At 41.6% G+C, this 15,474-nt stretch overlaps 1 protein-coding gene across 12 annotated transcripts in view; it reads right to left on the reverse strand.

Moving 5' to 3' along the window:
* The window catches only part of magi2a (membrane associated guanylate kinase, WW and PDZ domain containing 2a), a 235,785-nt gene that overhangs the window by 75,350 nt on the left and 144,961 nt on the right, over window positions 1-15,474 (reverse strand). For 11 of the 12 annotated variants that reach the window (XM_042403984.1, XM_042403980.1, XM_042403979.1 and 8 more), the window contains 2 exons: window positions 10,030-10,149; window positions 1,935-2,150 (listed from right to left, as the gene is read on the reverse strand). In XM_042403984.1, coding sequence (XP_042259918.1) covers window positions 1,935-2,150; window positions 10,030-10,149 — 336 coding nt within the window. Of the gene's footprint in view, window positions 1-1,934; window positions 2,151-4,488; window positions 4,566-10,029; window positions 10,150-15,474 lie in introns of those variants that run through there. The other variant, XM_042403986.1, reaches the window with a different exon arrangement.

Consider the following 15,474-nt stretch of genomic DNA (forward strand, 5'->3'; position numbering starts at 1 on the left):
TACGGAGACAAAACTCCTCCTGAGCTGAGCGCAGCAGCCCGCTTTAACATCCAACATGGCTCATTGCTCAGCCCAGAGCCTCAAGTTATTGAGCATCTCAACGCGGCCGATCGGAATCAGTTAAAACAGCTTCTGGCCTCTAGATTGTCTTTTCAGCTCACAGAGGCACAGTCAGTGTTGTCCACGTTATTTAGAGTAAATTGTAGATACAAACTGCACACCAGGATTTTTCCTAGATGCGTTAAGTAACAAATTTTAAACCACTTATGAGCCAGTACCTGAAATCCCTTAATAAAGCCTCGCTAATCGATCCTTAATTGAGATTGAGCTTTTGGAATAACCTGCCCTGTACCTGCGCAAAAACATTGTCTTATATGTAATTTTATGTAATTTTTGCTGAGCAACTTTTGTCTTATTCATCTTAATGAGTCTTTTGTGGTCTGTTTACATTTATGGTATATCATATAATATCTAATTTCCTGCATTTAAATGAGTTAATCTTGTCTTTTATCACCATTTAAACACTTTGTGAACACTGTAAATAAAGCTGTATTATTATCACATATTCATCTAAACCTGTTATTTAATGTATTTTTAGACTTACATCTTGTTTTTGTTTCCTTCTTAAATTAAAACTCATTAATCGTCTCTTTATTGTGTTTTACTTATCCTATAAAGCACTTTGTATAATAAGAAAAGTGTCATATAAATCGAGTTTTATTATCATTATTATAATCGTAAAGGGTACGATATCTAAGAAATGTCTTCACATATGTTTTTCTCTTATCAAGTAAAGAATCCTACCTTGTTTGAGCTCCTTGCGGTAGGAAAACCAAAATCTCATCCTTTTACCAAACCCAGCTTCAATGGTTTCTTAAAGGTTTGCACGTATGTTTAAAAAAAAAAAAAAAAAAAAAAGCAATAACGTACAGAAGTAACTGCAGACAATGATTGGGATCACTGTCCAAACTCTTTGTGCAGTTCTGACTGATGCCCCGCTGTGAAAGACTTGGCTGTCCTGCGGCCATAACACCAGCTTAGAAAGTCACAGGACCGAAGCATGGTTTTGGATTTGGAATCACAAAACTCAAACTCATAATGCCTCTTTTATGATCATCTATTCATGTGATCATGAGATGCATTCAAAAGGGGTTCTGTGTGTGTAAGAATGTGTGTGCGTGCACATTCAGATGCGTCTTATCCAACACCTTGTTCTGAATGTTGTTATTGATGGCAAAATAAACATCTGTACAAAGAAATGTCTTTATTGTTTTATGAATAAGAACAAGAACAAGAGCTTTGGCCTTGCTGTTCGCCATGTTAAATGTCACTTCTGCTTACTTTCAGGATTTTACAGAGAGGATAACAATGGTTAATGGATAACAACAGGGCTGATTCACAACCAAGAGAAAACACTTAATAAAAATGTCTTTGTTGAATTTGAAAGTGCCCGCAGGCTGCTGTTGAACTGGAGAGCGATGTATGTGTATACCCTCTAGCTATCTGTGCTGAGACTGTGCTCCATAATGATACCTAATGAATGATATCAAATTCTAGGGAGCAACAGCACTACTGCTTATCATAAACATCATAAACTGTTTGGTCTGCAGAGGTAATCAGCGACTGTGAGAGTGGAATATAATTTACAGATAACGTATCATCATTAAATCGCATATAGAGATATTTGTGTGACCAATTAAAAGTGATAATCTGCCATAAAATAATCTTCCAAAAAAAACCCCATGTAAAAGCAGTCTGTTACTGTCTCTGTTGCTAGGCAACTACTTTAGAGGAGCCTGTTGCAAAACAAGACCATAAACTTGTGCAGATCAGCCTGACCCGGTTCATGACCTTAAACCTAGCTGTCATGACGGGGCCTCTGGTGTAGGCGACCTCGACCTCTGAGTGTGTGGAGGTCGTTGTCGGGGGCTGACCTGGGGTGACAGCAACACCGTTGCCGTTGACGATGGGTCTCTCCTCCTCCTCCTCCTCAGGGGGGTCGATGCTGGCTTTCTCCATGTTGCTGACCGACTTGTTACGCTTCCTCTTGCCCTCTGAGCTGGGTCTGGCGCCCGGCAGCAGCTGGTCAGTTACATTTAGCAGCAGAGCGCTGGGCTCGGCTGGAGGCTTGGGGGTGCCGTAAAAGTTATCTGGAACAGAGAGGAGGAAGTATAGGGAGAGATTTAGACTAAAGTCATTTGTATATGTAGGTAGTGTTAGCCATCCATCAGTAAGTCCTGACTGACGTATCTCAACAACTATCGGATGGGTTGGAACCCTAATGACTTTGGTGATTTGTCTCAAGCTCCACCAGCAGGTCAAAGTTTTCAGTTTATCAGTTAAATAGCTTGTCATGTACTGGATGGATTGGCAGAAAATTTAGTACAAACATTCATGGTGTTGAGAGGATGATTCCTAATGACTTTGGTGATCCCCTGACATTTCCTCTTGTGCCACCATGAGGTTCACATCTTTTGTTTCGAGCAAATATCTTGACAACCAACTAGTGGATTGCCGTGACATTTGCTACAGATATTCTCTAGAGGATTCCCTGATTTGTCATCCAGCATCATCATCAGGCCGTAAAACCTCTTAACAAAATATCACTTTACTCACTTTAGTTCTAAAGAGCAAAAAGATAGCACACTAACAGGCTAAACTAAGATGGTGAACGTGGTTAAAATTACCAGTTAAATATGGAACATCATGTTAAATTCAAAGAGACAGAGAGAGCATGTCAGAGTAAGAGACGAGAGAGCGAAAACACAGCAAGGATACCTACAGAGATATGAAAGTAAGGATGAGAGGAGTGAAAGAGGTCCGTGACACTGCGACACCATCCACAGGGAAGATGAGGTGTTCTGCCACTCGACATGTTGCTTCACGTCTGAGCCATCTGATCCATGAACGCACTAGCCAGGGGCTCAACATCACACCATGTCTTACAACATCACAGCCACTCCAAGATCTGACTGGGGGCCACCAGACAATGCACAGAGCCTTGTTGAACACTCGCTCAACAAGGCAACACATCAAGTGATAGAGGCTGACGTGACTATGGTTTTTAAATCTGTGAAAGCACGCAAAGCTGCCGGGCCCAGATGGTATCCCGTCTCCTGTCCTTAAAACCTGCTCTAGTCAGCTATTGTATGTTTTTATGGATATTTTTAACCTGACATTGTCACTCTGTGTGGTTCCTACAAGCTTTAAAAAAGCCCTTATTGTGCCTGTACCCCCAAAAAACACCTGTATCCTGTCTTAATGACTACAGACCTGTTGATTTAACCTGATCTGATGAAATCTTAACATTCCCACCAAACTTGATACGCTAAAGTTTGCTTATCAGTCAAATAGATCTGTGGAAGATCACTGGCTCTGCATACTGTGTTCAAACATCTTAAAGGTAAAAACGGCTATGTCAGAATGTTGTTTATTGACTGTTGTTCTGCATTTAATACCATTGTACCATCTAAATTGATGTTAAAGCTAAAGGACCTTGGTCTTTGTAATTCCATCTGTAATTGGTTATATGACTTTCTGACCTCAGACGGTGAAAGTAAATACCGGCTACTCATCTACCACAGTTCTCAACACAGGAGCACTGCAGGGCTATAACCGTAGTCCCTCACTCTACAGTCTGTTCACACATGACTGTGTTGCTAAATATTATAATAACAGCATTGTGAAATGTGCAGATGACACCACAGTGATTGGACTGATAAATGACAACAATGAGGACGCCTATAGGAAGGAGGTCTATCCATATGGTGTCAAGACAACAACCTCTCACTAGATGTCGAGAAAACAAAGGAGATAATTGTTGATTTTAGGAAGTCCAAAACCAATTTACATCAACAATGTCCCTGTTGAAATTGTGAATAACTTCAGATTCTTCGGCATTCAGATCTCAGAATCCATCTCCTGGTCTCCTGGTGTCGTTAAGAAGGCACAACAGAGACTATACGATGCCTTAAAAAATATGGAACGTCCACAAAAACCCTGGTCAACGTCCTTACTGGAGACGTACTGACTGAACAAGACCACAAACAATTGAGGAGGACAGTAAAAACGGCTTCAAAAACCATACATCACTACCACAGATACAGGACATTTACACCTCTTTTTGCAGAAGGAAGGCCTTAAGTTTTATGGAGGACAGCAGCCACCCGGCACATGGTCTGTTCTCATTCCTTCCCTCAGGAGAACGCCTACAGAGCTTCAGAGCTCAGAGCTGCCGCCTCAAAGACAGTTTTTACCCCCAGGCGGTAAGATTAGTGAACAGTAAGCACTTACATAACTCTCAGTGATTTATTATTTGTGGGATTTCTTACTTATTGTTTTGTTTTTTTTAAATTTGTTTCTTAATTATATATAGTTTTAAGGGCTGAGAGAGCCAAGGCTGGTGCATTTCAATGACTGATTAAATGACAATAAACTTGAACTTGAAGATCTGCACAAGGCAACGAATATCTGCCAATGAACACACACCTCATCATGAACCAATTTCAACCTTTCAGAGGGATGTTTGTTGTTGCCAGGTTCCTCCGTCTTCTCCTCTGCACATCAATCACTTATCAGACCGTGCATGGATTTCCCTGGCATAGGACTGCGCCTTTCTGAATGGACAGAAAGTTGGACTGAATAATAATCAAATCTCTCTCTCTCTCTCTCTCTCTCTCTCTCTCTATCTCTCTCTCTCTCTCTATCTCTCTCTCTCTCCCCCAGTTTCGATGTCTGGCCAACTACCCACCTCTGGGAACTGCAGTTTTTCACTTGGCTCTGACTCAACAGACCCTTCCAGTCTACTATGTTGATTTTGCACTTTACCATCCTTCGGTTTGTCTGCTGGCAGCAGCCCAGTGCCCCTGACAGACTCAATCACTCATTGTGAAAATCTCATAACTTCATGTTTAGGGATTTCGATTTTTTTTTTACTTTACCGTCAAGATTTTTTTTTTAAAGAACTATTTTATTCCGAAGGTAGCAGAGCGCTGAAAAGTTAAGTCTGGGGATTATGCAGAGTCACTGGGAGTTTGTTTCTGGAAAGACATTTAAGTGTTGAGCTTTTTAAATGTCATTTTCCATGCTTTGACCAGAACAAACAATATTTCATTCACATCCTCTGTACTGCGGCGGCGGCGGCGGCGGCGGCAGCAAAATCTGAGCAGTGGATGTTCCAGAAACCTGAGCAAATAAAACCGACTCTATCTGCATGGGGGTAATTGGCAAATTGTTTCTTTAGGGGTGAACTGAACTTCAAATCGAAAAAGTTGCAGTTTCCTGTGTGGGTCGAGGAAAGTCCATGACAATCGGGCTTCTAAAACATTTTTTAAAACCACCGTGACGGAATACTTCTAACCTCTGAAAATGTGACATTTTTGAGACCCACATCTATTTCATGAGACAGGTAAGGATCAAAAGTTGCAAACAAACTCTCACACACCGTCTAACTCGCAATGATACGTTTATTTGTGACGTTTCGGTGCTAGACCTTCATCAGGAAAATGGTTTGTGACAATGAGAAGCCATCTTAAATAGGGAGTGTTTTCTCCCTGTTTCTGTTTTTCCCCTGTCTGTCTCCGTCTGTGTTCGTGTGTGTGTTCATGTGTGTCCGTGGACGTGACTACTACCTCAACCTGCAGACTGGCACACCTGCACATCATTACCTCATCAATTTGACAGTATATCTACCCCGGCTCTCCTTCCAGTCTTCGCCAGATTGTTCTGTCACCCGTATTGGTAGGTAGATGCTCAGTCCAACTTTCCAGTGTGCTTTTTGCTCTTTAAATATTTTTTTTTGCTGTTCTAACCGTGTGTCTCCGTGCGCTCCAGAACTCCTCCTCGTGTGCCAGCCAGCTTGCTCCGTTCAGCAGTCATCTGCCTGCCTTCCCGCCTGCCAAGACTCCTCGACAGCGACACTCACTACCCAGCCCTCTGTCTACCTGCTCCACTCCAAGCACCTGTCTGCCTGCCCACTCTCCGCATCTCGAGCCACACACAGGTTCACTCACTCTCTGCTCAGCCTGCTGTCAGCCCCCAGTGCTCTCCTGCCTCTCCAACCCACCACCTGACCTTCATTCATATCCACAAATCTAAGTTTTTGCAATAAACCTTCTTAAACTTCTTTTCTGCCTCAGCGTGCTGCACTTGGGTCCAGTCGTTGCTGTATTCGCAACAAGTGGCTGTAATAATCAAAAGAGGTAAATATGATTATTGTTACTTATCATATGTATACATTGATGTAGTGTTTTGCCCATTGGAATTTTGTGAGGCCTTGCTGGATTTATTATGTATTTCTATGTATTATTAAGGGTTCTATTTATTTATTGATGCTGATTGATCACTATGTAAATGTATCCCTACAGGTTCATTTATAAATGTAACCTGCAATATTTAGGAATATACCTTTTTGAGAATACAGTTTAGCCTTTGGGGCACCGTCACAAACCATCGGCCTGATGAAGGTCTAGCACCGAAACATTGCAAATAAATGTGTCATTGCAAATTAGACAGTGTGCAAGAGTTTATTTGTGACTTTTGAGAAGGTTTTCCCACAAGAGTAGAAAGGTTTTATTATAGATATATATAAGATCGGCTGATATTTGCCTCTATGGCTTTTTAAAAATCTGAGAGAATGAAGGAAAATTGAGGAGAACTTCTCAGAAGTTTCCAGAGAAGGACTTCAGCACTTCTACATTGGTTTTCTATTAGTCTACCATCTAGCAGCTACAGTATCTCCTCCGCTCATGTGTCCCTGGCAGAAAAAATAGACATGAGAAGACAATATGTGTGAATATCCACAGAGATTATTCTATTGCTAATTTGAGCACAAACTCCCAACACTGACTACAGACAGTTAGGAGAACAGGAAGAATAGCCAAAGAGATTTAAAAAAAAAACAAAACACATCAGATGGTGTCTCCCTCTGCTTTGGAAAGACCTATTGAAACATCAAGCTCACATTCTGGAAAAACATGAAGGCTGCAATGAAAAATGGAGGAGAGTAGCTGTAAAAAGATTACGGGGGACTGTCAGGATTAGAACCCCCGAACCCAAAGACACAAATCCTGGAGCCTTAAGGAGCTGAAGAGTTTTGCCTCTGAGAAGAGAAGGGAACGGTGCGCTCTATGTGTGAACTCAAACAACCCCGCGGCATCACAGGAACTCGGGACTTTGAAGTCTGAGTAAGTGGCAGAATCGCTCTCACACATCTGACAGGCTTACTGATTTTAGTCTAGACTTCCACCTACATGCTGATAAAACTTATCTTGATGAAGAAACACATGAGGATAAACAAATTAGCGAAAAGCTCGATTAAAATCACCACTAGAGTATCAAAGTAGTACTAATAAAATTATTTTTGGATTCTAGGCTCAAGGTGGTTCTGGCATAAACAATAAGAGCCAGACTGACAGATTTGAGGCTGATGCCAATATAGATTTTTACTAATTGAAAAATATATTGGCTGATATTCATTTGTTATAATAGGTACATAACAATTAGCAAACTTTTTTTTGATAAGGACACCTTAAATTTGGATATTAAAGCATTGTGACTAAGATGTGTACTGAGCGAGGCATCTCCTTTTCCTCTGAATTTCTTGTTACTTATCAGCCAACATCTACACAGATATCAATATATGATATGAGTGAATATCAGCCTGATTGATTGGTAGGGCTCTGCAGACAATATTGGGCAGATGGACTTGGATGAACACAGTACAAAAGAGCACCTTTGTTAGAAAATAACTGTTTTCTTTGATAAAAAAAAAAGCTGCCTTAAAAGGTGCAATTTTCTCCCAAACAACCAAATCACAGGGATTTCAATTCTGCAGCGTGAAGCGCTAACAGGGAGCTGAAGTTTAAGATTACCCTTAGTAGAAACCTGATGATTCACTTTAGGATTTTGGGTCGACGTTCAAATAATTTCAGCGACTGCGGTGCTGTGTTTTTGTGTGCTGATTGCAAAAATGGAGAGTAGTGAATTGGTCTCAGCTCAGCTTTGTGCCTCCAACTGTTTCGTGAATATGTTTCATTTCTGCTAGTTTTAGTCCCTTGGTTTTCTAGCAGGGCTGTGAAACTGGTCAACAGAAACTCTTAAAGGGGATATATCGTGCTTTTTGTGATTTTCTGTTATTTTTATACTATTGTGATGTTAAACATGGTCCAAAACTTGAGGTGAACAAATGTAAAATGCTCCCTGCAAGTTGAAAGGCAGGGCTTCAGCCTGCTCTAAACACTCTAATTCATCCTCGTGATGATGTCAAGATTGCTTCTGCATGCCCACAAATGGCCGTCCGTTCCATAGCCTTCATTGCTAAGGCTGCTCTATTGGTTGTCCGCGTTGTCCACTCGCATATTTTGGATCGGATTCGGGCTCGATCATATACAGTTGTATTTGAGAAGTTTCCATTTCAAGTAAAGAACGAAAAAAAAGAAGTAAAATCTTACCACTACTGTTTGTTTTCAGATACTGAACTGAGGGGCTGCATAAAGAGCCAGTATAAGATAAATAAGGAATTGTTTTTTGATTGTAAATCATGCAAGATATTCCAGTAGAGCCCCAGAATAAAAATACAGACCTGGAAATGTGCATGATACGTCCCCTTTAAGCTCACTATAGCTTTACTTTTCTTTAGCACTCACACAGCTTCACACAGATCGAAGAGAGTCGGACGATTGATTATTTTTCCGTTTTCCGATGTGTGAGAGTTCAAGCAATCTCCCTAAGAAAGAACACCACCACCAGCACCATCCGGGCGAGATGAGAGATTTAAAGCCACCACATACTGGTGGAAAAAAAACCCCCCACCATTTCTCAGACATAAAGATGATATAATTAAAACTGATGGCCATAACACAAATCTACATCGCTAAATCATCCCTCAGGCTCCTGTGATTCATTAAAAGAACACTTGTGAATGAGAATTTAGAGTGAGAAAAAATACTTTCCGAGCTCTTCCTCTGTCTTTGTGACTCAATTTATGTTTTCCAATTTATTTCAGGCATTTGCTTAACCACAAGAGTGAATCACAATGAGAGGCCAGTAGTTCAGAGTCTCTCTCAAGGACACTTGTAGCAGGAACTGAGCCCGAGAGCTTCCTGTTCTTTGTAACAACTGCTCAAAACCTTTCTGCCGCTCTAACAGCCGGCTGATCCTCACCGGAGCCTCCCATTTAAATTTTACCCTTCTCCCTTTCTTCCACATGTAATACGGCCATTAAATTATTAAAATATATAAAACGCTGAATGATAGCCAAGCGACCATGCAGAAGAAACTCTGTCTCTGTCCCCCCCTGTGGAAGGCGCCCTCGGAAAGTGATGCACGGCTCCCATCGCGGGAAGGATCTAACATTGCTCCTGGCAACCGACCGTTAAATTGGCCATCTGCACTTTCCCTTTTTCCCCCCCTTCTTTTCCTGCAGTGGTGGCAGGAACGACAGAGGCTGGAGTCAGGTGGGAGAGAAAGAGGAGAAAGTTAGCTGCTATGTGTTATCTATATAATGGCAGGGGTCCCCGGAGAGTTAAGAGGTGGCCAGGCAGACCAGGGGCTGCGTTTTTTCGAGTGGTTTAAAATCCAAGCCTCGGGCCCGTCTGACCACAGGAGAGAGAGGATAGAGAGTGTCTGTTTGTTTTGATTAGGCAACTGAAGAGCTGCAGCAGCTCAGGCTCAAGGACTGAGCCAAGAGAGAGTCAACATGAAGGTACTGCATGGATATGTGTGTGTGTGTGTGTGTGTGCATGTGCAGTGGCTTCATTCAGAATTTACAGAGGTGTCCTTCATGAGTGATGACACTCTTGTCTCCACAAAGCCAAAAGATGGATGGATGGAAGCTTATGTGTGTGTGTGTGCGTGTGTGAGGGGTGTATGGATGGGGAGTGATGAGCATTCATTCAAACCGCCTGTCAGAGAAAAATGCCACATCGAAGCATAAATTCCACCCAAAAAAAAAAAAAGAAAAGAAATATCACAAAAGAGGAATGACCGCAATCACATGCATTGTTAAGCATGACTCAACTAAATCCTTACCTTCATATGTTCCGCTCTCTAGCAAGGCTCCACTTTTCTCCAATTCCATAAACCGGTCAACGGTCACGAAATTATAATCCACCCCCGGGACCTCTCCTTCCTTGGGCTGCCTGGTTGTGCCTACAGGAGATAAGCGAGGAGAAGAGGAGAGAAGGCACAGTTAGAGCCGCTGAAAACTGCGAACGCCTCACAACTGCATGAATGAGAGAAGACTTTAAGTGAGAGTGAGTCTTTTGTCAGTGTTTTCGCAAAAAAAAAAAAAAAAAAAAGATCAGAACGTACCAGAGCTGAAACACATCAACCCTGACCCAGCTCTATTCATTAAGTGCCCTCTTTATTCCTTTTTGTCCTTTCCCTTCTTGCACTGCTTGGACTGAATACTTGAGCAGTGTGCTTTCTGGGGGGAGGAGTGGCTAGGTACCATTTCAGGAGCTAAGTGATGCAATTTGGACACCAAGAGGAGAAATCACGTCAATTTGCATGGAGCTGACAGCATGTCGAGGACTCCCTGACAAGGCGCCGCAGTTCTGCCAGCTGACTGCAACGCAGGACTGATGGAAATATTTAGCCCTTTAATAGCGGCGTTTTAAAGTCAAGCTCAGCTGATACGGCAACCATCACTCCTCAAGTCACTGAAACTATGTGTGTCGAAGTGTTTATGGCGTTAAATTGAGGTACAAACGACTTCCTAAACACTTTCTCATCACCTTGTGCTAATTAGACTTGTTAAAACTGATCCCGGCTGTGATAACACGCAGGCACTCAACCCCGGAGGTGCTGAATAGGTTTTTCAAATCTGAGCGAGGGTTGTTCACACTAAAAGAGGAGGCTGTAAAGCACACTTGTTAGACCCTCACTACGGCATATAAAGTATCCATCGGTGCGTTTTAAAGTTAGCGGGGGGAACCACTGTGCCAGTGATCACTGCTGGTAGGTGGTGTGAGGTGATTTATCTTTAAAAGGCTAACTGACATCCCTCCTGTATTACTACACGAGGTTGGAAAAATGCCCGTGGAAGTTTCTGCTGTGCGGATACAGTCCAGGAAGAGCCAGGAGTATGAAGGTTTCAGTTTCTTCCGAGCATTGAGTGCCGAGCTTTCAATTACACAAAGAGAACCAATCAGCTGGTCTTGAGACTACTCAGTGGGGAGAAAAATGGTTGAAAAGAACCAGTTCGTACAACCATGTTTGAAGGTAAAAGTGGAGCGAGATGCAATAATCATTCATAGGGGAGAATGACGCGATCAGGCTTTTTTTTCCACCTCCACAAACTTTGCCAGTCAGTGTGTGAAGTGGGCGTGCTTGTCGGTTTGGGAAAGTAACAAAAATTGTTGGAATCCAAGACTTTTAATCGAATACTTCTTCAAAATGATTCTTCCACTTTTCAATGAACAGCAAAAGGTCTTCAGTCAAAACCCAAATTCAGAGATTTGGAATCAACTTTTGCTTTTCACTGTGAACCAAAAAATCATTTCTGGGGAACCCTGGTGGCCTAGGGTTCAAGGCAATAACCCATCTCTTCCTCTCATCATTTCCTGTCATCTCTCTACTATTGCTGTTAAATAAAGGCATAAAATGCCTCAAAATAAAAAAAACTGAAAAGAAAAAGATAAAAAACAAAGAAAGGAAAAATCCCTTTCTCATGAACATTTCTGAACTGAAGAAGCCTTTTCAGGCAAAACATCTTCCATCAAAGCTCCATAGTCCAGAGATACGGTTTCAACTTTCTCCAGACAGCATCAAACAATGTAATGAATAGAAAATGAATCCAAATGAGGCCATTAAGCAGCTCGCCAAGCCTTTCTAAAAGTTGTCTTGTTAATATGCTGATTAATCGGTCCTTAAATGGAGAAACTGAACCCACCAAAGGCTTGATGATGAGCTTCTCTGATGGAGATTACAGCGGTTGAACTCTGTTTTTAATGTTTACAGCAGCACGTTCGACCATCTTCCTCCTAAAGCAACACAACTCTCTTATGGAATCTATGCATTTCTTCAGACCTCCAAGCGAGCGCTCTCCAGAAATTTACTGTCGACAACCCTTGAAGCCAAAACACCAAACTGGAACCTGCTGACGGAGTGATTTGTTAAAGCTTATAAGAGCAAATCAGCAGCAGGGAACACTGTTATTCGCTGGAAAAAACCGCGTGTATGCGAGTGAGTGTTTGTGTCGCACCTCCAGCCGAGACTTCCTTGATTGTGTCTGTCTGCATGGGGGCTTGTGTACCCGTCAGATTAGCCTCCCTCAAAGGCAGAGCTACTGACTGAGCAGCACACACACACACACACACAATTCAGAGAGGACCTTTGATGTTGCAGAACTATATTTAGCAGCATCTTCTGGTGGGGACTTCTCTCGGGTGACATTTTCTAAAAGGAGGCAAAACCACAATGCCTCTTGATTTTCAGTCCTTTGTATGTGGGTCATGATCCTGTACTGCATATCAGCGATTCTCAAAATACAGCAACCTCTACTGAAGTGCAATAATGATCACGGATATTTTTTTTTTTTAGGAAGGAATATAATCATTGCTTACAAATGCCTTAATCAAAGAAAATTGGGAAACTCATTAAGGTTTAATACGGCGTCCATCATGTTGTCAGAGAGGCTTCAGCCTGCAGGAGTCGGGATTCTCAAATCCCCTCAGGTGTGTTTTGTGGATTTGGGCCAATTCCGGAGTGTGGGAAGCTCTCACTAAAAATAAGTATTGTTGTTTTCTTTTTTTTTTTGCACAGACATCCTTTTCAATCTGTCAAGTTCCTGTTTAGCTCGGAGACAGGATAAGAGAGAGAAATAAAAAAAAAAAAAAAAAGAGAGAAAGAAATACGGATCCCACCAGATAAACTAGTTCATACTCTAGCGTTAAGCTGGATTTACACTTATGTGTTAGGAGGCGATGTCACAGCAAGAGAGCCTGTTTATAACGGGGACGTCAACACCTTATAACTGTACACAATGAGGCTACGGCGGCTACGGAGATATCTCTACAGTAACTGTGTCAGTAGAGCTGAGAAAACTAGTCGTTTGAGCCATTTTTCAAACAAAAAAATACCAAACATTGTCAGATTCCTGCTTCTCATATGTGAGGATCTCTTGCTACTTTTCTGTCTTACATTATAACATAAATATTTCTCGGTTTTGAACTGATATACAGTCATACAAAGCAATTCAAGGATATCACCTTGCCTCTGCAGAATTATAACAGGCATTTTCACTGATATTTTACAGACAAAACACTTAATTTTATGTAATTTATTGAGAAAATAACCTCCAGATTAATGGATAATAAAAAAAAATCATTAGTTGCAGCCCTACTTTGTTGTAAAAATGACTTTTTCACTGTTACCTAAAAAGGCAGATATTCCCATTATTGATCTACTGCACAAAGTGAATAAAAGAACGTGAACAGAATTATTTTGAGGTATATAATCAAAGCATAGCATGACTCAAGTGTTGTGGTGTTATCAACAAATCCGATGCTAAACTAAAAATCAATATCTACGCTGGAGGCATCTACGGCGGGACTGCACTGTACAGAAGTATAAATCCACCATTACTGCAGCTTCTGGCAGTCTCCGAAGACAACAAAAAGATCATGTCGAAATAAACAGATAAACAGCTCGCACACTGCCGGGCTCCAGTGTCCACTTATATTTTACTGCACCATGGTGACGTTTCGAGCACTACTGCTCTTCACTGGATTTTATTTCCACTGTTTATTTCGACATTCGCTCTCTTTCAACCCCAGCACCTGCCCACTTTAACAACGGATACTGAGCTAGTGAATAGCATGTCATATTCATGGGAGTCATTTGTGGTGATTAAGGGGAATGAAGACAGGTAGAATCAGGTATGTATGGTAAGAGCCAGCACATGTAACGGATGAGAAGGGAGTAACAAGTTGTGGGCTCTTTTAGCCTGCAGCCAACCAACCTGCTGTTGTGCAGCACGTCCTCCAGCCACATTCAACTCCACAACCACAGGTCACAAGTCCAGCTCTCACTTGTGCGGCCGAGCGCCATTACTGGATGCCCCGGTCATAGCTAACACCTGTAGCGGATTCATATCCCGGCACTTGTGCTCCTACAGATTACATTATCATAGCTCTAAGCTATCCCTATGTTAATAAAACACACTGTATTAAAAGCATGACCTCCATGTTCGGCTTCACATTTCCACATTGCGTAGTAAAACAACACTATAACCTGAGCGCAATTTGAACCTGTGATAACTGTAGGCAATATAAAAATGCTCAACGAGGGCCTAGACAATCTCTGGAAAGCAGAAACATTGACCTCTATTTGAAACAAAGGCAGAGAATCCAGAGAATATCCCGAGGCATCAGAGAAAGAGAGAGAGATTGTACTGTGAATTCATGACAGGGAGTCAAAGCATGTGCAAAGACCCCGAGGAAGTGATTATACCACGAGCATTCATGCTAATCATCTCACGCTGTGTGTGAACAGTAGGACTTGTAGTGTAATGTCCTTTCAGTAAATAAAGACAGAGGAAATAAATAAGGGACATAATGCATGTCTAATAAGGAGAGATATTATGTAAATGCACTTTCACAGGTTAAAAAGTAAGCATATATTTTAGTGAGAGGAAAAAGCGAGTGAGGGAGAATATGCTTCGTCTCTGAAGTCGTCCTATCCTGAAATTTGGTAAAACATGACACCTTGCTGCTCTCTGGCTGCTAGTCAAGGCCTTTTCTCAGAGCTAAACTGTATCTGGCTAATACAGCACCTAATTTGAATACATTAAAGCCACCAGAAACTAAAAATATGGATTTTCTCACTAAATTGGTGTTAACTGAATTGCTGGCCTTGCCATTGGCATAGTTGTTTTTAGCCATGCTAGCAGCGTAGCTCTAGGGATGGTAATGCTGGTCTGTTAGTTGATACACTACTTTAGTCCAAACTGAAATATCTTAATTATCGTTGCCATGAAAGTTTGTACCGACATTCATGTCCACCTCAGGATGAATTATAACCTTGATTATCATCAGCATGTTAGCCTGCTGATGTTAGCATTTAGCTCAAAGCAGCATACTGTGCTTGCTAACAGCCACACAGAGACTTGACGCTAGTGTGGCTGTAGACTCTCCTTTAACTTTTTTTATTTCCTGGTTCAAATGCTTGTTTCTGAACAGTTGTGAATAATTTTTGTCAAACATTTCCAAATATGGGATACTGCTCCTCTGTGGCTGTCACCTTGTGATGTGTGATTGACAGGTTCATTAATTAGCTGGCTAGACTTGAGGAAAAAAGAGACTTGCTGACCTCTGTGTAGCCTTGAGCTGTGCACTGAATATTACAAGCTGGATTTTTACCAAGAGAAATACAAGCCAATACAACATATTTGTTTTTGCAACTTGAATTTTAGCAAGGAATTTTCGTGAACATGTGTTCCAGTTTTATTGTTGGCATTTAGAGGAGCTCAGA

The sequence above is a fragment of the Thunnus maccoyii genome, chromosome 23 (genome assembly GCF_910596095.1).
Source record: "Thunnus maccoyii chromosome 23, fThuMac1.1, whole genome shotgun sequence".
Classification (NCBI taxonomy): Eukaryota; Metazoa; Chordata; class Actinopteri; order Scombriformes; family Scombridae; genus Thunnus; species Thunnus maccoyii.